Here is a 22,116-nt window from a genome sequence, read left to right as displayed (position 1 = left end):
ACATTTGTCTCTCAATATTGGTCTGAAAGTGGAAACCCCTTTAAAGGTCTTCTAACAAGTCTTTAAGACATACGTAAAATATAATGCACGCAGATCTTTGATTCCCTCTTTTTTTCAGTCTGCACAAAAAGGACAAGCCAAGCCAGCGCACACTTCTATATTGCATACAGGGAAAGTATTTTGCACGGTTCTCTGTATCCTCTCTGGATTTTGGCATAAAGTATAAAAACTTTCCATTATAAATTCCCCCGTATTAGGGATCCGCTCCTGATAACTGGTTCAAAATACTGCCAAACCTGCCATGTGTGAACAAGGCGAGACCAATGAACGCCCTGCATGTACATTTCCCGTTGATACGCTTTCCTCCCCGATGCGAGGTACAAGGCACATTAAAGTATCAGCCAAAAATTGCAGTACGTTTCGGCCAGCGTATGGCGACCCTCACCTGAGCTGGACACAGAACTAGTTGTACTGGTTGAGTGACTATGGTCCATAGCAGGGCTTGTAGAGTTACTGTTACTTGTGTTTGTCCCTTCGTCCGTCGTTTTCTTGAAGAAATTGTGCTGGAGCGCATAAAAAGGGGTAATTCTAGTTTTAGGGTCATAATCCAACATCCGTAAAATTAAATCTTTAAATTTGAGATAATCGGATGGCGAATGTCCCTGTTCTCCTGCTCTGCGTCCACCAGGACCGCCGGTTTCTACTCCCAGAACTTCATGGAGCCTACGAGTTCCTGGCACTTTGTAGTCCTAAAAACAGCAGAACCAGAAAGGGGTTACACAAAATCGAAATGGAAGAAAAACCTCATGTGCTGCTATACAAGGTCCCATTTATGGAATTAGAATATGAACGTATATTTAGATTTATCGAAAAAAACACGACTTCAGGACTCGATATGTCGAGGTCAATAACTATAACGGGAATCGGACAAGTTACTTGAGCGACAAAACCAAGTCTTACTGAATTGACACTTCTGGATTTACCTTCTTGATATCTTTATTTTTCTTTACAGTCCACGTTCCTTCAGGAAGTTTGTCGAAGTATTTACGTGCCTTTGGGGCCTGATCCAACATGTGGTTTGGGGGAGTTCCCAGGACTTCTACTATTTTGTTCATCTGGTCCACCTTTTTTAGGTCACAAACAGTTTTTATTAGTCCAAATAGGTCACAATAAATAAAGTTTTAATCATTCAAAAATATTCTATAATCAGGGCTAGGTCACACAGCATTCCGCGATGGAGTAGGCCCAAATGAATGGACCAGAGCCTTGCGCCGCCGCAGCTGATTCAGCCGCGGATTCCACTTGCTTCTTTTTTCCGCTACTGGCTAGTGGAAAAGAGAAGCGAGTGGCTCCTATTGCAGTCAATGGGAGCAGTGGATTTTGAGGCGGATTCCGCTTCAAAATCCGCTGCCAACTTGGCCCTGTGTGAACTAGCCCTTAGAAGCTTAGCTGTTTACACATTGACTTTCATTGGAACTAAATCACTGGCTTTTTACTGAATTAGATGAGCCTTGCTGATTCTGACTGACCGTCAGCCATTTATAAAGGACAGGGTAGGCACCGGGCTACCAACTCCACAGTTTGTGTCCCTCCGGTATGTACGGGCACCAAAAATCTGACCCTAGACATCATTACACACCGCACAGTCGGCGCCACCCCTATGAGCAATAACATCTCTATGGCAATGGCTGGAGCAGACAGAGAAGACTCGTCCCCATTAACCTCTCCATTCCCCACCCCTGTTATGTCTAGTGAGATCAGAGAAGGATACGGCAATCGTGGCTCTGTATCTGAACCACATAATATCTATAGGAAACGTACAATTAAAAAAAACGCTGTAAGTACAGGCAAAACCATTAACTATGACACTACCTTATAACTGCTCATGTACTCAAGTTATACAGCAGATTGCAAGTGAATTTACAGAAATATCGCACGGTCTTACCTCGTTGGATCCGCTGAATAAAGGCTCTCCTGTGTGCATTTCCACCAAAATACACCCTAAAGACCACATGTCTATTGCCAGGTCGTACGGCATCCCCAGTAACACCTCAGGTGACCGATAAAAGCGGCTTTGAATATACTGGTAGATCTTTAAAATAATAATAATGGTGGTTACTAGAAAGTAAGATTTGTTCCACTTCTATCAGCGCTTATACTGTGAGCAAGACTGGGCCATCCACGGTGACAGCCTGGAATAGTCAACTCCAAAATCTGTCCTAACTGGACATCACATCAGAAAATTGGTCATTTTCATGAAAAGCCTGTCCGTTGCCTGAAGCAACCAATCATAACGCAGCTTATAACTTTAACGTAAATACATGATGAATGCTGTGATTGGTTACGAGAGGCAGTTCCTAAATTACCTAAATCAGGGGTCTCAAACTCACAGCCCAACTGAGGCCCTCGGGACAATAGTTTGCGGCCCCCACCTCAATACATAGCTCCCAACCGTCCCACATTTAGCAGGAAAGTCCCACCTTTGTACTCCTGTCCCGCGCAGCTCCCTGCATGTCCCGCTAGTGTTTTACTTAAACTTTCCTCTGATCACCGCCAGCTGTTATAACAGCGATAAAAACGATGGGTGATCGGTGGAAAGCTTGTACTACTGTAAACTGAAGGACCTGTGTGTGACGTCAGACGTCACGTGACTAGGGAGGCGGGCCTTAGTGTGCCGGCCGGAAGATGGAGAGATGTGTCGTCTAAAGGTACTGAGAGGGGAGGGGAACGCGAGATGCAGGGTGGAGAGTATGTGTGTCTGACTTTCTGTGTCTCTCTCTCAGTAACCTAGGGGCAGAGACGGAAGGGGAACTATATACTGGGGCAGAGATGGAGGGGGGACATGAAAGTAGGGCCACAGATGAAAGCGGAACATGAAACTGGGGGCAGACGGAAGGGGGACATAAGATAGGGCAGATGAAGGGGGATATGAAACTGGAGGAGAAATGGTGGGGGGGGGGGGGGGGAGATGAAGGGGGCACTTAAACTGGGGACAACTGGAGGGGGCATTAAACCATGGGAGAAGCTGGAGGGGACCTGTCAGCCTCTAGTTACCCCCAGTTTAATGTCACCCTCCAGCTACCCCTACGGTTTAATGTCTGTTTCTAGCTGCCCGAGTTTAATGTCCTCCTCCAGCTGCCCCAGTTTCATGTCCCCTCTAGTTTCCCCCAGTTTAAAATGGGGCACCAGGAGAGGGACTTAATACTGTGGGACATATAATGTACGGGTGACTGTAGGAGGATTATACTGTGCGGGGACACATGGAAAATGAATGGGCGGAGTCAACAAAAGTGGGTGGCGCTAAAGTTGCTGCAGAGAACATAGCTTGTGGAAAACGTAATGCGACCCAATTGAGTTTGAGACCCCTGACCTAAATGATTCAGACCAATTCATAAGCTGTCAGAAATGTCTAGATATATGGCGCTTAACTCCCAGGTTTTGTAAGATATTCCAGTCATACAGTGACCCCTTATTCACAGGATGGGTGATATCAGATTGGTGAAGGTGCAACCGCTCAGAGCCCCACAGATCAGGGGATTTCAGTTCTAAATTGAGAAGTGGTTGGACCGATCTACACACCGCTCTATTACTATGGGAATGCCACAGATAGTGGAGCCATGTTCTTTGGCTACTTTTGGCACTCCCATTGAAAGCAATGGAGCGGTGTGCTCTGCATGAGCTCCAGGTCCTGGTTCTCCTGATTAGTTGGGGCTCCAAGCAGTAGGACACCCACTGATCTGCAAGTGATCCCCTATCCAATGATCAGAAGGGGATAAGTCATTAAAAACAGCACCAAATTGAATTAGAAGTCTTAGATTACATCTCTTTAGTCAAACTATAAGGCGTCATGCACATGACTGTGTGCTTTGTCAATGTACTAGCTGTGTTTTTCATGGCTAGCACACTGATTCATACAGACAACCGTGTGCCCAGGGCAAAACTCAGGACAGGTCCTATTACGGCCCAGGCTGAAATAATGAATCCGTCGAGGCATACAGCCATCATCCATGTGCAGTCCATGCTGTTCAACCACGGATCCAACTCATGTACAAAGTCATGCACATGAGGCCTGAGAAGCCTTTATAATCGAACACAGGATTGAGAGGTTAGAAAGCAAAAGGCCTTTCTTTGTAATAAGCCATAACAATAAAATGAGTGGTTTTCATGACAGCTGCCATCTTGAAATTGAGGATAGGGGTCATTTTATTAGACAATCACTGCTTACGTAGAACTAGCCCCTAGCTATTGGGATTGTACCGTCACCGATACGTCCCCTGTCTATATAGAGGTTCATCAGTGAAGCGTCATTTCGCTAGACTACCTATGACGCGTGGCCGAATCCCGCTAGATGCAAGGCTTTCAAGCCGACCTTCCTACACAACACATACCCTTTGTCCAAGCTGACAGGAGCTGCCAAAGTCCACAATTTTGATGGCACTGCGTTTTGGGTTACACAGAAGAATGTTCTCAGGTTTTAAGTCACAATGAATGATACTGAGTTCAGGAGTGGCCAAGAAGAGCAGAGCGGTGCAGAGTTGCTGAGCAAACTTTCGGGTCAAGTTGAGAGAAACTCCACGGAAGTTTGTATTTCTTAAAAGGTCGTATAAGTTGTAGGACAGAAGCTCGAACACCAGACAAAGATGGTTCCGAAACATAAAGTGCCGCTTTAGATGCACTGCAAGGGAAAAGAAAAACGTGTGAGATTTCAGACCCAACAACATACAAGCCGTGAACTGGAAAATCACATACACTATGTAGGTCATGTCTATAGGTAGAGTAGAGGAGGTCAGCTTGCAGGCCATTCCCCTAGACAAAGGCTTGCGTTTGTATACAGTCTGGTACTGTGGACAGTCAGTTTGTAGGTACCCCCTCGCAAAAGGCACAAGGCAGAATTATAAGAGATGATAAAACATTACATTATGGATCATCCAAGCACTAACATATCAGGAAAACTGACAGGTCCTCTAAAGTATATTCACATATAACAGATTTTGTCTGTTCCGTTCATATAAAATAGGAATGTAAAAACCACCCTCCATAGATGTAGGGAATCTGCAGAAAACTCATGTCAACATATCCTCGTGGTGGGAACAACCCATTCATATAAACGGATTTTATATGGAATCCACAAGCCGCATTCAGACAAATGGGATGGTCACAGATCTTTCGGCAATATCCCCCTTTGAGAACACTAGTGGCACAGACTGAAGTATTCTGCCCATATAATCCATGCAAACCCAGAAGAGAACAGAAAATGAAAAACGATAACATGGCAGGTAAGGAGGTGAAAACTGATCTACAGAGACTTCTCCCATTTACCCAACAGAGGTGATAGCGTCCTCCTGGCCCGAAATGACAAGTATATAAGAGCCGGCCTTGTCTGCTGCAGTAGGGATTAGTCTGCTATGTACACTATTACTTAGCGACACTGTAATGGATGGGAGAATATGGAGTATACAGGAACACATACTATACAGTGGCATTTCTCCTGGCTGAGCCCGTGTGACCTGAATGTACAACCAAAGTCAATGATGTCAGTACTATTTCGGAGAACACATACTCCGTCCATACTTACCTATGTAATACTTCATTTCGGTGTCATGTTTGTTCATAAGCTCAAGTAGTCTCAGCTCTATCTGGGCCTGGTTCAAAAAAGCCTTCTTGTTTTTAATGATTTTAATGGCGACCCATTCTTGATCATGGTGATCGTAGGCCTTCACCACCTGAAAAACATGGCAGGGTTAGTTGTATTAGTGATATATAGTATATATATATAATATAATTTGTACAGAACTCTCCAGCGACAACATTTCTGATGGTCTCCATGCAGATACTAGATATAGTCTCAGATTTCATGACTGACTTGATATCTTAGTTAAAACGAATAAGTTTCACTGCATTGGTCATAGAACTGTGGTAGGATGTGTAGGGGAAGGGGCCATGGGGAAAAAATCAGATCACCAGTCAGAATAGTCCTGAGGTTCTGACTAAGACAACTGACTGCGCAAAGAGACAACAGGGTCCATCTAGTCTTAAGGAGAGGCTCAAGGTAAGAGGTTGTGCCCTACATAATCTTCAATCTATTCAATATTCATACATTTGATGTGTAAACCACAGATTTACATGCACACTGCTCTGACATACGTATACTAAAATATCACAAGCCACACTGGGATTAGACTTCGACTAAGGCCCCATGGACCGTATCCGCAACACTAAAGCGCTGCAGGAAGAATCGCGGCGTGATCGCATTGTGGTTCTTTCCGCAGCACTTTTAAGAGAGAGTTCATAGTTTTCCTCTGCGGACTTTCTCTTAACATTATATCTACGGGAAAGCCGCCAGCGTTTCTGTTGATATAATTGACATGCTGCGATTTGCAAAGCCGCAACGGCTTTGCAAATCGCAGCGTGTCTGCGCTGCAATCTTTTCCGGAAAGTGGGGATGGGATTCGTATGAATCCCATCCACTTTGCTTGCGCTGTACAACGCCGCGATTTTTCCCACAGCGTCTCCGCTGCGGGCAAATCGCGGCATTTACGTTCCGTGAGGCCCCGACCTTATAGAGGTAAAAGTTCTCAGAGCTCTGTATAGAGAAGGATTCTGGTTGTATTCTCCATTAAAGGACACAACTTATCGCTTTGATATTTTTCCACGCTCCACTAACCTGTCCAAAAGATCCTTTTCCAATCAGCGAATCAATCTCGTATCGGTCCATCCACTTCTCTCCGTTTTTAACGATATAATCGTAGTTATCATCATCAAATCCATCGTTGAACACTTTCCTTTCCTTCTTCGTGCTGGAGTCTTCAGGTGGCACTTGTTGGGCACGGCGCTTCTTTTTAGCGTAATAAACCTGGAAACGCAAAAGAACATTTTTTTTATCCTACATCATGAGAGACCTAAATCTCAGAAGTGCTCATTTATTAAGTGGCAGGTGTAGAGATAACCAAGCGCTGTACTCCTCTGCTCCATGTGACTGGATGGAGCAACAAGGTGCATTATCAGCTTGGCCCTCCATCAGTAAGGGAGAACTGGACCTCGTTCTCAAGATTGATGAGAGTCCGAGCAGACTGACCGCCACTGATCATAACTAGAGATGGGCGAGTACTAATCGAAACGGTAGTTTCGAATAGCACACTCCCATAGGAATGAATAGACGTAGCCGCCACTAAGCTGGGGCCGGTGTCCTGCCGCTTAACACCCTGCGCGCCAGGCAATCACATTCATTCCTATGGGAGCGTGCTATTTGAAACTACCGTTTCGAATAGTACTCACTCAGCTCTAATCATGACGCCATCCACTATATACAGGATAACTTAACATCTTGGACTAAATAAGTAGAGATAACATGGCAGGGTTTTATCATGGGTAGCTGGATAAGCTACAACATCTCCCCAAAAAATGGTCAAAAAAAAAAAAAAAAAGTTTAAAAATGTGAAGCCAGAAATGAAAAAACGATAAAACTCTGATTCGGACCGTGATGACCAGTGACTATGTTTAATCAGAATCCATCCATGGAGAGAGACAGACAGAATGAGGTCATTATGTATTAGATGCGATTTCTTAATCTATCCTACCCAGGGAGGAGCGGTGTCTCTGCACTTGGCAAGGGATACTTGTTTGGCGAACAGCAATTTACACATCCGGTTGACATTTACTAGTGTGGGAAAAAGTGAGTTGCTGTTATCTTACCAGCCCAGATGAAGGGCAAATTACACCAAGTGCAAGGAAAGATTAGACAAGGCCGGGTCGCTTCTGGGCACTGGTTTGATTTTAGGGTGGATTGCCATGAATTAGCAGATTCCTGTATTCACACGTCATATAGTTTTGCTGCGGATCATGTGTGTGACCAGCCGTCATCCCTCACCGCTGCATGGCAATAACATATTAATGGTAACCGCTATTAACTCACCTCATTTATGTGCTTGTAAGTCTTTATCAAGTCCACTGAAAGCTTCCGTAGAGGTGCAGCTGCCGAGTCTCGGAAGGTTAATGGAATCCGCCGTTGTAAAATTGTCATATCTGGCAGGACCTGTGGAGCAGGACAACGGCAGTCATGTAACGGACAAGGAAAATCACACACACCCCGGAAGTCTTAATACTGTTGTGAGCCACACTTAGGGCTCAAAGGCTGCACCAGAATAGAAAACTACACCAAGCATGAACTTGCGTTGTCTCCAATATACCTCACTCCAGTTTTAGGGCATGACTTATGATAAATAAGTCGAGCCAAGGTGTCCCCACCCCACACACAGAAAGTGGCGCATCTTTGGCACAAGTGCGTATAAAATGCTCCACTTTGGTGGAAATTGGTTCATATGGGTTGATAAAATCCCCCGACGTGAGTGACTCTTCCCATAACCCGACAATGACACCATGCTCTGTCTCCTCTGGCCAATGTTAGGAAACCTCATTCTACATTACGTTGCTCACCGCCATGTTCTAGTTACCTGCTGATGATCAGCCATTGATTGAAGGCTGGAGAAAGGAGCGTGGCTGTGCTGGCTCGACATGCTTGCCTCAGTGGGGACAAAGGCAAAAGGGGCAGCCAGACAGAAAGAAGAGGAGGACTTGCATCCTGTACTGCTGCCACCTGAAGGAAGAAAAACACAAGAGGTTAGGCCTTGCTACGTGTACATGAAGCCTGCAGCATAGATACAGAAAGGTGCGGTGTCGTTTATGGTACCACTAGAGGAGAGGATAACGCAGCAGCGCCATCAATAGGTCGTGCTATGTAACCGGCACAGTAATGTAGACTTCATCAGTTTCAGGTTGTGCTCTATAATCTGTCTGGACATATTTCACACATTATATTCTTAGTATGAAACTGGGGCTAGGCCTTGACCAGTAAACCCTACTGGATATTGCATATTAATGACGGTGGTGGTGTGACCCAAACACTGCAGCTAAAACGTTTTTGATGGAATCTGCAGATGTGAACAGAGCCTTAGCAGTCATTAGGTACTAAAGTAAATTAACAATGCAGGTCAAAGCAATAAGCCAAATGTTAATGTGCAGGAAGACGGTCGGTAAGTGGTCGGACTAAATAGGAAGTGAAGCATTACACAGCGACCATTAAAATCAATGGCTCGTTCATATAATGCACAGACACCAGATTTTCCGGAAACAAAGGTGCTTTTTGCAACCACTCACTGCCCCGGCTAATAGATGGAGGCCCGGAGCGTGGGATTCCCTTTGTGTACTCTGAATATCCCAATAGATTAAATCCATTTTCATCCATCCCATCAGACAACCCTTTACACATTTATGTAATACAGAAGAAGAATTCAAGGGATTGAGACAATTCTACAGGTCTGCCAACACAGTACGAGCAAAAATCTACACTTCACCCAGTAGTCTGATCCCAAACAAACTTTAGTTTGCATTTCTGGGATTGATAAATCGGGCGCCATTGTGCTTGTGTGGCCGGCGCTTCATAAGGCTGCCAGGACTGTCCTCTCTGGCAGCCCCATAGCACTGAGTGACGAGTCTATCATACAGGGCATGGGCGGAGTTCCGGCCCCCAATTTCTCCTGATCTTCGGAGGGTTGGCGGTCAGACCTCCACCAAGATTACACATTACCCCCAACTTGTCCAAGAGCACACTAAAGAAAATTTTAGTAGTTGGGCAACACCTTCACCAACATAAAAGGAGGTGCAGAGGTTACAAGGTACTGACCAGAATTATACACACAAGTCCATGCCTATCCAAAAGTTGTGTCTGGTATTACACCTTTGACTAACCTGGTTGCAATACTAAACACAACCTGTGGACAAAGGTGATGCTGTCCTTGGTTAATGTCAGCCATGCTTTAACAGCATTAAGGTGTGACCCATTACTCCTGCAATAAGACAAAAAAATATTGGAGAAAGTGCGTAAACACTGATCGCTGGGATAACAATGGTCGCCAATATCAGATCTGTGGGCACCTGATGCCCCGTCACCGCCAAGGATCAGGCAGACAATGAAGCAGGCAGCGCTGTTCTCTATGAAGTAGGGGAATGGAGTCCTGCATGGAGGACGACTTCTTCCGCTGGTTTCAGTTTAAAAACAACGGACACAAATTTTAGTCAATGGGGCCCAGAGGAATCCATGTTACAGTCGTTTTAGGGTTACTACACACGTAGTTTTTTGGTCTGGATTTTGACGCAGAAAACAGGGCCAGAATCCGGACCAAAATGCGCCTTCCGACAGAAGCGGCTTTCCGCTCCGGATTAGGTCCAAATGAATGGGCCTAGTGCGTAGGGATTGGAATCCACGTCAAGATAGGAAAGGTCGCTCGCGGAAAAAAAGGAAATGACTGGCTCCCATTGAATTAAATGGGGAGGCTTTTTTTACCCAGATTTCTACGCGGATTCCGCATCAAAATCCGGACCAAAAAAAACTACATGTGAACTAGCCCTTAGTGGTCTAGCTCGCCATTGCTCATGTCCGCCGACAAACCCAGAAACAGCGCTAGTGTGATCTAGCATCACTGCAACTACAGTCCCATTCAGACGAATGTGAGCTGATCTGACCACTACACAGAGAACGACACTGTCTACTTCCTGCACCGATCTGTTTCACCTGCTGAGAACAAAGTGATCCCAGTGATGTCGTCAGGTGTTGAACCCTCCCAGGGATCTGATCAGCACCCCACTGACTCCAGCGCTCCCATAGCATGCTTAGAGGAAAAGAAAAGTAGAGCCAAGTGCAGAATCACAGTTGTGTCCTCTAAGGGCACGCTCCTCTCTGGTCTTCTGACGCAGGTACGCATACACATTAGCCTTCAGTAGTGATTGGTCAGAGCATCAGTCACTGCCTCCTACTAAAAACAATGGGAGGGAGATTATGAATGAAAAGCATTCTCTATGAGACGATCGGAGCAGGACGGCGCCGCAAAACCTGCTCCAAAATCCTGTTTAAACATACCCTACCACCTAAGCAGCAGCGGCGTACATCTGAATGTATTTCGGAGAGACGGGGGTACATTCTAGGCCGCCCAGCCCTATATAACTTGATCTAGCCCCAGCCAGGTTCACTATTTGAAAAGACGGGAATAAATTCTCCGGCAAAAGCAAACTTCCCTGCCTTACATAACACACTTAGTGAACATGAATTTGTGTCTTCTCACTGGGGACCAACAGGCATGCCGCTCTCTAGGCCGAAAGGAGCTCCAATGTCCTCATCTAATTGGTCCAACTAGCCTTACAGGTATCCAATGAAGAACTAGTATCTATGGGCAGGGTTAGTCTAAAAATAAAAAAATAAAAAGTCAGCTGTGCTGTCTCAGCAGCGGCAGTGCCCATAATACCAGCATGCACACAGCTGACTAAACACAGCTGCCAGCAGCCGGCTCAGGGTTGGCAGGGAAACCGGAGAACTCCTCCCTACCAGAGAAGGGAATGGAGGATCTGCCGCGGCAAAGCCTTCCGAAATACCGGGGCATGTGCTAAAATGTTTATATTCACTATGCCCTGTGAATACAAATGGAATAGCGATGGCTGCCCTGATCCACGGCAAGGAGAACAAAAAAGGAGGAACGAAGAGCGAGACGCAGAGAAGAGCGGCAGCTAGGAGACGCGGCTGCCATAGTACACGCCAAATACAAGCTGGTACTGGATACAACGCCAGTCATATAAGAGACAACCTATAGGAAAGTACTACAGATAAACACAAGCTGCAGAGACCAACCATTAACTGCAGATAGAATGAAATATATTACATTTATGTCCACACAGACAGCTTAGAGAACATGTCCTCTCTCCTGTGCGGTGTAGTATATAGAGGACCTGTCCTGTGTGGTGTAGTATATAGAGGATCTCTCCTGTGTGGTGTAGTATATAGAGGATCTCTCCTGTGTGGTGTAGTATATAGAGGACCTCTCCTGTGTGGTGTAGTATATAGAGGACCTGTCCTGTGTGGTGTAGTATATAGAGGATCTGTCCTGTGTGGTGTAGTATATAGAGGACCTGTCCTGTGTGGTGTAGTATATAGAGGATCTGTCCTGTGTGGTGTAGTATATAGAGGATCTGTCCTGTGTGGTGTAGTGTATAGAGGGTCTGTCCTGTGTGGTGTAGTGTATAGAGGGTCTGTCCTGTGTGGTGTAGTATATAGAGGATCTGTCCTGTGCGGTGTAGTATATAGAGGATCTCTCCTGTGTGGTGTAGTATATAGAGGACCTGTCCTGTGTGGTGTAGTATATAGAGGACCTGTCCTGTGTGGTGTAGTATATAGAGGATCTATCCTGTGTGGTGTAGTATATAGAGGACCTGTCCTGTGTGGTGTAGTATATAGAGGACCTGTCCTGTGCGGTGTAGTATATAGAGGACCTGTCCTGTGTGGTGTAGTATATAGAGGACCTGTCCTGTGTGGTGTAGTATATAGAGGACCTGTCCTGTGTGGTGTAGTATATAGAGGATCTATCCTGTGTGGTGTAGTATATAGAGGACCTGTCCTGTGTGGTGTAGTATATAGAGGACCTGTCCTCTCTCCTGGGTGGTGTAGTATATAGAGGACCTGTCCTGTGTGGTGTAGTATATAGAGGACCTGTCCTCTCTCCTGGGTGGTGTAGTATATAGAGGACCTGTCCTGTGTGGTGTAGTATATAGAGGACCTGTCCTCTCTCTCCTGTGTGGTGTAGTATATAGAGGACCTGTCCTCTCTCTCCTGTGTGGTGTAGTATATAGAGGATCTGTCCTGTGCGGTGTAGTATATAGAGGATCTCTCCTGTGTGGTGTAGTATATAGAGGATGTGTCCTGTGTGGTGTAGTATATAGAGGACCTGTCCTGTGTGGTGTAGTATATAGAGGACCTGTCCTCTCTCCTGGGTGGTGTAGTATATAGAGGACCTGTCCTGTGTGGTGTAGTATATAGAGGACCTGTCCTGTGCGGTGTAGTATATAGAGGACCATCCTGTGTGGTGTAGTATATAGAGGACCTGTCCTGTGTGGTGTAGTATATAGAGGACCTGTCCTCTCTCCTGGGTGGTGTAGTATATAGAGGACCTGTCCTGTGTGGTGTAGTATATAGAGGACCTGTCCTGTGCGGTGTAGTATATAGAGGACCTGTCCTGTGCGGTGTAGTATATAGAGGACCTGTCCTGTGCGGTGTAGTATATAGAGGACCTGTCCTGTGTGGTGTAGTATATAGAGGATCTATCCTGTGTGGTGTAGTATATAGAGGACCTGTCCTGTGTGGTGTAGTATATAGAGGACCTGTCCTCTCTCCTGGGTGGTGTAGTATATAGAGGACCTGTCCTGTGTGGTGTAGTATATAGAGGACCTGTCCTCTCTCTCCTGTGTGGTGTAGTATATAGAGGACCTGTCCTCTCTCTCCTGTGTGGTGTAGTATATAGAGGACCTGTCCTCTCTCTCCTGTGTGGTGTAGTATATAGAGGACCTGTCCTCTCTCTCCTGTGTGGTGTAGTATATAGAGGATCTGTCCTGTGCGGTGTGGTATATAGAGGATCTCTCCTGTGTGGTGTAGTATATAGAGGATGTGTCCTGTGTGGTGTAGTATATAGAGGATGTGTCCTGTGTGGTGTAGTATATAGAGGATCTGTCCTGTGTGGTGTAGTATATAGAGGACCTGTCCTGTGTGGTGTAGTATATAGAGGACCTGTCCTGTGTGGTGTAGTATATAGAGGACCTGTCCTGTGTGGTGTAGTATATAGAGGACCTGTCCTGTGTGGTGTAGTATATAGAGGACCTGTCCTGTGTGGTGTAGTATATAGAGGATCTATCCTGTGTGGTGTAGTATATAGAGGATCTATCCTGTGTGGTGTAGTATATAGAGGACCTGTCCTCTCTCTCCTGTGTGGTGTAGTATATAGAGGATCTGTCCTGTGTGGTGTAGTATATAGAGGACCTGTCCTCTCTCCTGGGTGGTGTAGTATATAGAGGACCTGTCCTGTGTGGTGTAGTATATAGAGGACCTGTCCTCTCTCCTGGGTGGTGTAGTATATAGAGGACCTGTCCTCTCTCATGGGTGGTGTAGTATATAGAAGACCTGTCCTGTGTGGTGTAGTATATAGAGGACCTGTCCTCTCTCTCCTGTGTGGTGTAGTATATAGAGGATCTGTCCTGTGTGGTGTAGTATATAGAGGACCTGTCCTCTCTCCTGGGTGGTATAGTATATAGAGGACCTGTCCTGTGTGGTGTAGTATATAGAGGACCTGTCCTGTGTGGTGTAGTATATAGAGGACCTGTCCTCTCTCCTGGGTGGTGTAGTATATAGAGGACCTGTCCTGTGTGGTGTAGTATATAGAGGACCTGTCCTCTCTCTCCTGGGTGGTGTAGTATATAGAGGACCTGTCCTGTGTGGTGTAGTATATAGAGGACCTGTCCTCTCTCTCCTGTGTGGTGTAGTATATAGAGGACCTGTGAGCTCTCCTGATACATCTGTTTATAGTGGTTTCCAACAACACAGAGCAGTCCTGGAGTATCTTAGAACTTCATGCTGTTCCCATGTCATTCCTTTGGTAACACGAGTACAATGACAGCTGGATGTTACCTTCTTAACCAGATGTGTGCGCCGTAAAGACACATCCAGGTGTAATAGTAACACCAATAGGCTACAAATCCTTCGATCACATACTCCAATATTAGTCTATTTTGGTCAATTTATTTAAAACCTGTCACTTTTCCACCCATAAACCTCCACTACTGCTCTTATAGATCATGGGGTTATGTTTCTAAACTCTGTACTATACAAATTGCATGTTCTTGTATCACCTCAGAAATAAATTGTAATTGCACCACAAAGACATGGAAACGACCCCTCAAAGATAAGAGACTGCCACTCTCCAAAATAGTGACACTGGCTAACCCATCTTGCTTGAATCACGGGTCCCTCAAGCTGCTTAGGACAGTTTCGCCCCTGCATTGGCGTCTCCCACACAATGTCCAGATGACCAAGTCCTGCAAGGATGACAATTGACGCCAATGCGTTTGAAACTTCACATTGACACACAAGAGCATCCCCTGCCGAAATATAAGAATGAACGGACTGTCCCTGTGTAAAGTCTACCACTATCTGTGTAACAGGTCTTGGTCTCATAAATGAAGAGCAATTGCTCATGGCTGCCAATATACTGAATCCATTTCCAAGGACCCCGTGTTACTACCCTGTCTCCATACTGTCACAGGAAATACTATAGCGCCTCCACTGTGCTGGGAGATCAGGGAGGAAGTACAATAAATCCATGCTGACTCCATAAGGTCTGGCACATACAAGGTCCTGAATCCTTGGACTTACAACGTAGTAAACTACAGTCATGGTCAAAAGTTTTGAGAATGACACAAATCTTCTATTGTCACATGATCTGCTGCCCTCTGGTTTTTATGTGTGTTTGTCAGATGTTTTTATCACATATAGAAATAGAATTGCAATCATATTATGAGTAACAAAAGCTTATATTGACAGAATGAGTTAATGCAGTGTTGCAATATTTGCAGTGTTGCCCCTTCTTCTTCAGGACCTCTGCAATTCTCCCTGGCATGCTCTCAATCAACTTCTGGACCAAATCCTGACGGATAGCCGTCCATTCTTGCACAATCAATGCTTGCATTTTGTCAGAATTTGTAGGTTTTTGTTTGTCCATCCGTCTCTTGCTGATTGACCACAAGTTCTCAATGGGATTAAGATCTGAGGAGTTTCCAGGCCATGGACCCAAAATCTCTATGTTTTGTTCCCTGAGCCATTTAGTTATCACCTTTGCTTTATGGCAAGGTGCTCCATCATGCTGGAAAAGGCATTGTTGATCGCCAAACTGCTCTTGGACGGTTGGGAGAAGTTGATCTTGGAGGACATTCTGGTCCCATTCTTTATTCATGGCTGTGTTTTTAGGCAAGACTGTGAGAGAGTCGATTCCCTTGGCTGAGAAGCAACCCCGCACATGAATGGTTTCAGGATGCTTTACAGTTGGCATGAGACAAGACTGGTGGTAGCGCTCACCTCGTCTTCTCCCAATAAGCTGTTTTCCAGATGTCCCAAACAATCGAAAAGGGGATTCATCAGAGAAAATGACTTTACCCCAGTCCTCAGCAGTCCACTCCCTGTACCTTTTGCAGAATATCAGTCTGTTCCTGTTTTTTTCTAGAGAGCAGATGCACACACCTGCCTGCTGCTATTCCTGAGCAAGCTCTGCACTGCTGGTAGCCCAATCCCACAGCTGAAACACTTTTAAGAGACGGTCCTGGCGCTTGCTGGTCTTTCTTGGGTGCCCTGGAGCCTTTTTGCCAACAATGGATCCTCTCTCCTTGAAGTTCTTAATGATGCGATAGATTGTTGACTGAGGTGCAATCTTTCTAGCTGCCATACTCTTCCCTGTTAGGCCATTTTTGTGCAGTGCAATGACTGCACGTGTTTATTTAGAGATAACCATGGTTAACAGAAGAGAAACAATGATGCCAAGCACCAGCCTCCTTTTAAAGTGTCCAGTGGTGTCATTCTTACTTAATCATGACAGATTGATCTCCAGCCCTGTCCTCATCAACACCCACACCTGTGTTAATGCAGCAATCACTGAAACGACATTAGCTGGTCCTTTTAAGGCAGGGCTGCAATGATGTTGAAATGTGTTTTGGGGGATGACGTTCATTTTCTAGGCAAATATTGACTTTGCAAGTAATTGCTGTTAAGCTGATCACTCTTTATAACATTCTGGAGTATATGCAAATTGCCATTAGGAAAACTGAAGCAGTAGACTTTGTAACAATTACTATTTGTATCATTCTCAAAACTTTTGGCCATGACTGTACAGACCATACACAATCGGTGTAGATTAATACAAGTGGCCTGCGTAGTCACTGACCATACTGCGGACATGCTTGTGTGAACATATCCAGCTCTTACAATATGTAACGCCGGGAACCATCTCTTTAGCATCTGATTTATTATGGCTAAGAGCGAGTTATACTTTTAACCTTTGCCAAACCCTATTCAGTTGCTGCCGGCAGCTTTACATGCAGTTGTTTGTCTACTTTGAAGACTAGACTTGTTTTACTCTATAGGTATGATGCCATTCTACTAGACCACACTCCTGCTTTGTTAGGAGAGCCGTACGTTTCACACTTAGGAGTCGCAGGGTTCACAACTCACTCTGATGCCAAAGAAGGCAAGTAAGGACGGAGCACATGGGACTGAAGTATTTATAGCACATGGACTAAAAATACCAACTCATTTAAAGCTCGACCCCTGTTTGCACAAGTTAATTGGAGGGGTTGGGGGGGGGGGGGGGGTTAGAACCCTTTCCCGGAGGATAGTGACTTTATCTCCAACTTCCACGCCTGCCTTTGGAGGACTGCAAAATGTTAAGCCAACTCCACATCATATTTATGTCACAGTTTCGATAGGATCTGACCTCTACTGAAATAAACGGGCCCCTGCAGAGGAGTCAGCACTGCTAGCAGCAGGGGTGGAGGGAATCCAATCCGAAACACGACCTTTCACCTTTACAGAGTCCAAGCAGCGTATCGGGCACCAAAACTAGCTTCAAATATTACTTGAGTACAATAGGAGACAGAATAAAATTATACATCTATATATATATATATATATATATACACACACACACACACACACATCCTGGCTTTTAGCTTATCTTGAGAAGTCCAGCGTTGGGGGAAGAATAAAAACTTTGGTGTTTATAACGTCAGGCAGTAATAGGCTGGATATCTCAAGACATCACAAACCAAGAACAAAATAAAGGAAGGGAAGACATTTAAAAAAAAACAAAAGAACTCAAGACATGACTAGAAGAAAAGCGTAGGGGTTGCCTATGTACAGGACGCACGGCTTGGTGACTAAAGGCAACTCTTCGCCAACATGGCTGATAACTGTGCCAGCTCGCTGCCCCTGCTCGGAAATCGAGTAACCGCCTGAATGGCAAAGCTATTTTAAGAAACGGGTCGAAGTGAGGATATGTACTAGTCTAATGCTGAATTAACCTGTATATACTGTACGCTATACCCGGTATGGGCCACACACATCTCTCCAATGGCTCATTGACAAATATTCAGGCCTGCTCCGGTGTAGAAGAGGATTAGCAAAGAAACTCCTCATGGGAAAGTTGGGGATAAACTTATAAAACCTTATTCCAAGACTAGTTGGTGCAGTCTGGATACTGCAATGTACTATAAGGCCAAACCAGAGACTCCAACTTCTTCAGAAGTCACTGACAGCTATGTAATACAGTAGTGCCTGGACTCCTATTACTTATACATTATTACCGTATATGGCTGAAAATCATTTTATTTCAAAGAGAGCAGGAAATGTTAGATTTCCCGACTCCGCAGCCCTATGTACTATGCTATGGACATCTGTCATGTCAGATATAATAGAAACTACCACAAGAGGATCAAACAAAGGAGAAGTGAAGGAGCCCTTAGGATGTGACTAATGGTCATATCAACATTACACGACTAAAGGTGGAGCAGGGCTGGGACAGTCTGAGCCAACTCCCCTGGTCTCATGTATGAGGGTCAGTCCTAAGCGATCCCTGGATTTACTCCTGATCCCTCACCTGTGTAATGCAGTGTATTGTCCTCTATTAGCTACCTCTGTACTGTCCTGCTGGATGCCATTCTCTCCGCAGTGTCGGACGCCTCACACTAGGCTACTGATTTTCCTATGAGATCTTAAAGCTATTTAGAAATGAATCAGAAGCTGTGACAGAGCAATGTGACCTCCGACTCATCTGTGTGGGTAGGTGGACATAATAAGTAAAAATCGGAGGGAGCCATTAGGATCGATAACCGCAGCTTTGATATAAGTAACAAGACCTCAGTAATAAACACAGATCAAAATATAAGGGGCAACACAGTGGCTCAGAGGTTAGTACTTCAACCTTTCAGCACCCACTGGAGTCCTGGGTTCGAATCCTGCCAGGAACCACATCTGCAAAGAGTTTGTATGTTCTCCCTGTGTTTGCGTGGCTTTCCTCCACATTCTGCAAAGACATACTGATAGGGAAAAAATGTACATTGTGATCCCTATATGGGGCTTAATCTACATAAAGAAAAAAAAAAAAGATCAAATATATAACTACTCGTGTTGCTGCCCATGTCTACAACCTGCAAAACCCTGCAGTGCTGATAATAAAGATGGACCTTCCAGGACTTTAGAATAAAGGTCCTAGAGGGTTCAGGGGCCATAGGAAGCAGATTGCCACTTACAAAAATGACAAGCAGGGGTGCAATAACCAAGAGCAAAATACACCTCCAAAAACTATTATACAAAGAAGCCCATTGCTGCAAATATAAAACTGGTGATTTTTTTTTTTGACTGATGTCCACTCCTTATCTTTCCTTAATCAGGTTTCGCCTTCTTCAAAAAGTTACCACTACAGCGCAACTTTATTACTAGCATGGATTGCTGTGGAAACAAAACACCTATCTGTTCTCTGCACATTGAATTTGGAGCCGCCATGTTAACTCAGATCCACTGAAGACCTGCCCACAAAATACCTCCCTGATCCCTACAGCACCATCTCTTCCAGTGGCCATGGTCTCCCCCAGTCCAGGCCCCCATTATCCTCACAGTGTAAGGTCCTGGTATAGTATTTGAGCTCTGCAGTGTTTTGCAGGTACTAGACATGGGTGACAGCATCAGTAATCGCAGACTTTGCACCTACTTCTATGACTAACCTTGCCTATCCCAAAACTGCGGAGTGTTGCTTTAAAATAAAGACCTCAATCTGTTGATGGCTTTAATAGAAGGCAAAAATAGTAGTTATGTGATCGCTATATAGCTAGGTGATAACTTTTCTGGGTATTGTGTGAGTTTCACAATCGTTGCGCAGTGTGCAGGTCTGTAGATTTCTCTACTCCAAACAGAGATCAGCCACACGGCTCGGGAGATATTCTTGCATTGCCTTCGTACAGGTCTCACCCTCCCTTTCCTTGTGCTAGTATTTATTTTTCATTTTGGACTTAAAAGGTTTCATGACTTCATCTTGAAGAAACAAAGTTTACAGTCTCTTAAAGTTAGAGCGCTCCTCTGTGTGACGGAGTCTAGAGAGCGTGCCAAGTGGTCCTTCGCTGCCTGGTGATACACTGGGTTCATTTAAGGTCTGATGCTATGAATAGCTGAAAATAAAACCATCGGTAGGATGAAAGAAAAAACACACAGGGCCGTTTCCTGCTCCAACTTTCTGAAACATTTAAAGAAAAGTTATCAATTTACCTCCCAGGCACCAGAGAAGAATTCGATAAACGCTGCCCAGGCTTTGGCCGCGTGAACAGCTTGTAGGAACTGAATTCACTTGATATTTTATTTTGGAGATCTATTTAGAGAGATGTGATCTGCAACTTGTGACTCCCCAGCTGTTGTGAAACTGAAGCGCACCGGACACCAGCAAAGCTGCAGACAGCTGGGTCATGCTGGGAGTTGTAGTTTTGCAACAGCCTGAAAGCCAACAGGTCATAAAGGGACTGCACACTGGTGCTGATGGATTGTAGTCCTGGGGAGACTATTACTATATAAATGCTGACTCTGCATACGAATTACCTATCCACAGAATAGTGCCACAGTATGAGATCTGCTGGAGGCCAACACCTGGAACCCACACAGATCGTCTATTCTACAAGCTCCCTGGGTGGGGAGAAATTCTGCAACTCCCCAGATTCACCGCTATGCTATGGACAGGGCTGCTGCACCATTACTTGGATGGGAGCAGGGCAACACGTACTCCTCTCACCAAACAGAGGCCCCTAGAACAGCTGATCTGTGAAGGGTCTGGGTACTGAACCCAACAGAAGACATACCGATGGCTGAAAAGGTGGACAGGGTTTCCGCCATAATGGCTGCCGCTAAGTAAGGAGACTACACCAACACAAAGCTGCAGTAATAGAAGTGTATCCAATTGAATACACTTATTTATCACGTGGACACACAAACCAGATAACTAACCAAGACAAATAGTACCAATACCAATATATTCTATATGTGTGCTAACCTCTAACAGGCCCAGGCCATTGCCAGACACCTCTGACAGCAGCAATCTCCTGAGGGAACAAAGAAGCAGGCGTGAAAAGTTTCAGCAAGTCTACCCCTTCCCCCGACATCATCTGTTGGGGGAAGACGGCTAAATAGGGACCCTCCCATACACTAAAGATAGCCAGCCAACCCCACTGGAGTGTGGTTTACTTCTGTGATGTATATAGGGGCCTTTATGTTACTGGTGACTATTCTACAGTATTGCAACCTCACTAAGAGAAACCATCACAAAACACAAATACACCATCACGTGCACAGCCCTACATCAGATGATATTTTCACACTATTACTAGGATGCTTTGCTGAACTATAACCAGCCGAGTACGAACCAAAACCAAACTGCAAGAATAATCCAGACAAAAATAAATAAATCACACAAAATCCTATGAGAATGGGAGCCGCAGGGTCTGAATATTTCTCTACGCATTTAGACTCGTAAAGCTCAGTCTAGTTCTGACAGTATTGACCCATAGCCTGGTTCTGATACAACTACTTGCATTAGGACAGGGATTGGAGGCTGCGCACTTATACATAAATTACAAAGCCATGACTAAAGTAAATGGGCCAAAAAAATAATAATAATAATTCACATGCCCATTGAGGGGTAATACCATCTATCGTTTTGCTTACCATATGAATACTGACCATACATACATTTATATGAGTACCCGCAGCTTCCTCCCCACCAACGCTGCTGTTATTTCTCTGTTGGGAGAGACTGAACTTATCCTCAGCTAGAACAAATATGATATCAGGTATTATAGAAGTTACCCTAAAGGAGCTGGCCACAAAAACATTTAGTGCTGTATCTCCAGCCGTCCCACAGAAAGTGAATGAAACAGTATGATGAGGCGTAGACGTCACTCCAGGGCATGCGCTGTGATGCCCCATGCTGGATAACATTGACTTTAGTGCTAGGTCTCTGCCCCATAGGATGCCAGCATCAATGAAGCCTATCAGGACATCACTGGAGACGCCATGGCAAGCACTGCTAGGAACGGAGATTGGTTTCAGTACCCAAAATCTGACAGGTTTCCCTTTAAATTCTTGCCATATTCTGCCTCAAAAACTGCTGTATAAAGTTCCTTCCGTTAGATATCGCCCTCCTCCCTAATGTGCAGTTCACTCCCTGTAAC

At 45.1% G+C, this 22,116-nt stretch overlaps 1 protein-coding gene and 1 long non-coding RNA gene across 5 annotated transcripts in view; both read right to left on the bottom strand.

Moving 5' to 3' along the window:
• LOC142209011 (dual specificity tyrosine-phosphorylation-regulated kinase 1B-like) overlaps window positions 1-22,116 on the bottom strand; it is a 49,810-nt gene that overhangs the window by 6,904 nt on the left and 20,790 nt on the right. For all 3 annotated transcript variants that reach the window (XM_075277943.1, XM_075277941.1, XM_075277944.1), the window contains exons 2-9: window positions 8,451-8,593; window positions 7,913-8,032; window positions 6,665-6,853; window positions 5,576-5,723; window positions 4,389-4,675; window positions 1,946-2,092; window positions 984-1,124; window positions 446-749 (exon numbers count right to left, since the gene is read on the bottom strand). In XM_075277943.1, coding sequence (XP_075134044.1) covers window positions 446-749; window positions 984-1,124; window positions 1,946-2,092; window positions 4,389-4,675; window positions 5,576-5,723; window positions 6,665-6,853; window positions 7,913-8,032; window positions 8,451-8,513 — 1,399 coding nt within the window. In that variant the 5' untranslated portion in view covers window positions 8,514-8,593. The remainder of the gene's footprint in view (window positions 1-445; window positions 750-983; window positions 1,125-1,945; window positions 2,093-4,388; window positions 4,676-5,575; window positions 5,724-6,664; window positions 6,854-7,912; window positions 8,033-8,450; window positions 8,594-22,116) is intronic.
• On the bottom strand, window positions 12,599-14,376 carry LOC142209030 (uncharacterized). Of its 2 annotated transcripts, XR_012716927.1 has the most exons (4): window positions 14,323-14,376; window positions 13,781-14,059; window positions 13,265-13,420; window positions 12,599-12,704 (listed from the first exon to the last, which is right to left on the bottom strand). It is a non-coding gene; the product is annotated as an uncharacterized LOC142209030 (long non-coding RNA). The 2 variants fall into 2 exon arrangements; XR_012716926.1 differs by lacking the exon at window positions 14,323-14,376 and having other exon boundaries at window positions 12,613-12,704; window positions 13,304-13,420; window positions 13,781-13,854.

Source organism: Leptodactylus fuscus, chromosome 6 (genome assembly GCF_031893055.1).
Source record: "Leptodactylus fuscus isolate aLepFus1 chromosome 6, aLepFus1.hap2, whole genome shotgun sequence".
NCBI classification, from domain to species: domain Eukaryota; kingdom Metazoa; phylum Chordata; class Amphibia; order Anura; family Leptodactylidae; genus Leptodactylus; species Leptodactylus fuscus.
Note: the sequence above shows the minus strand (reverse complement) of the source record. Positions and strands in the feature narration are given on the sequence as shown.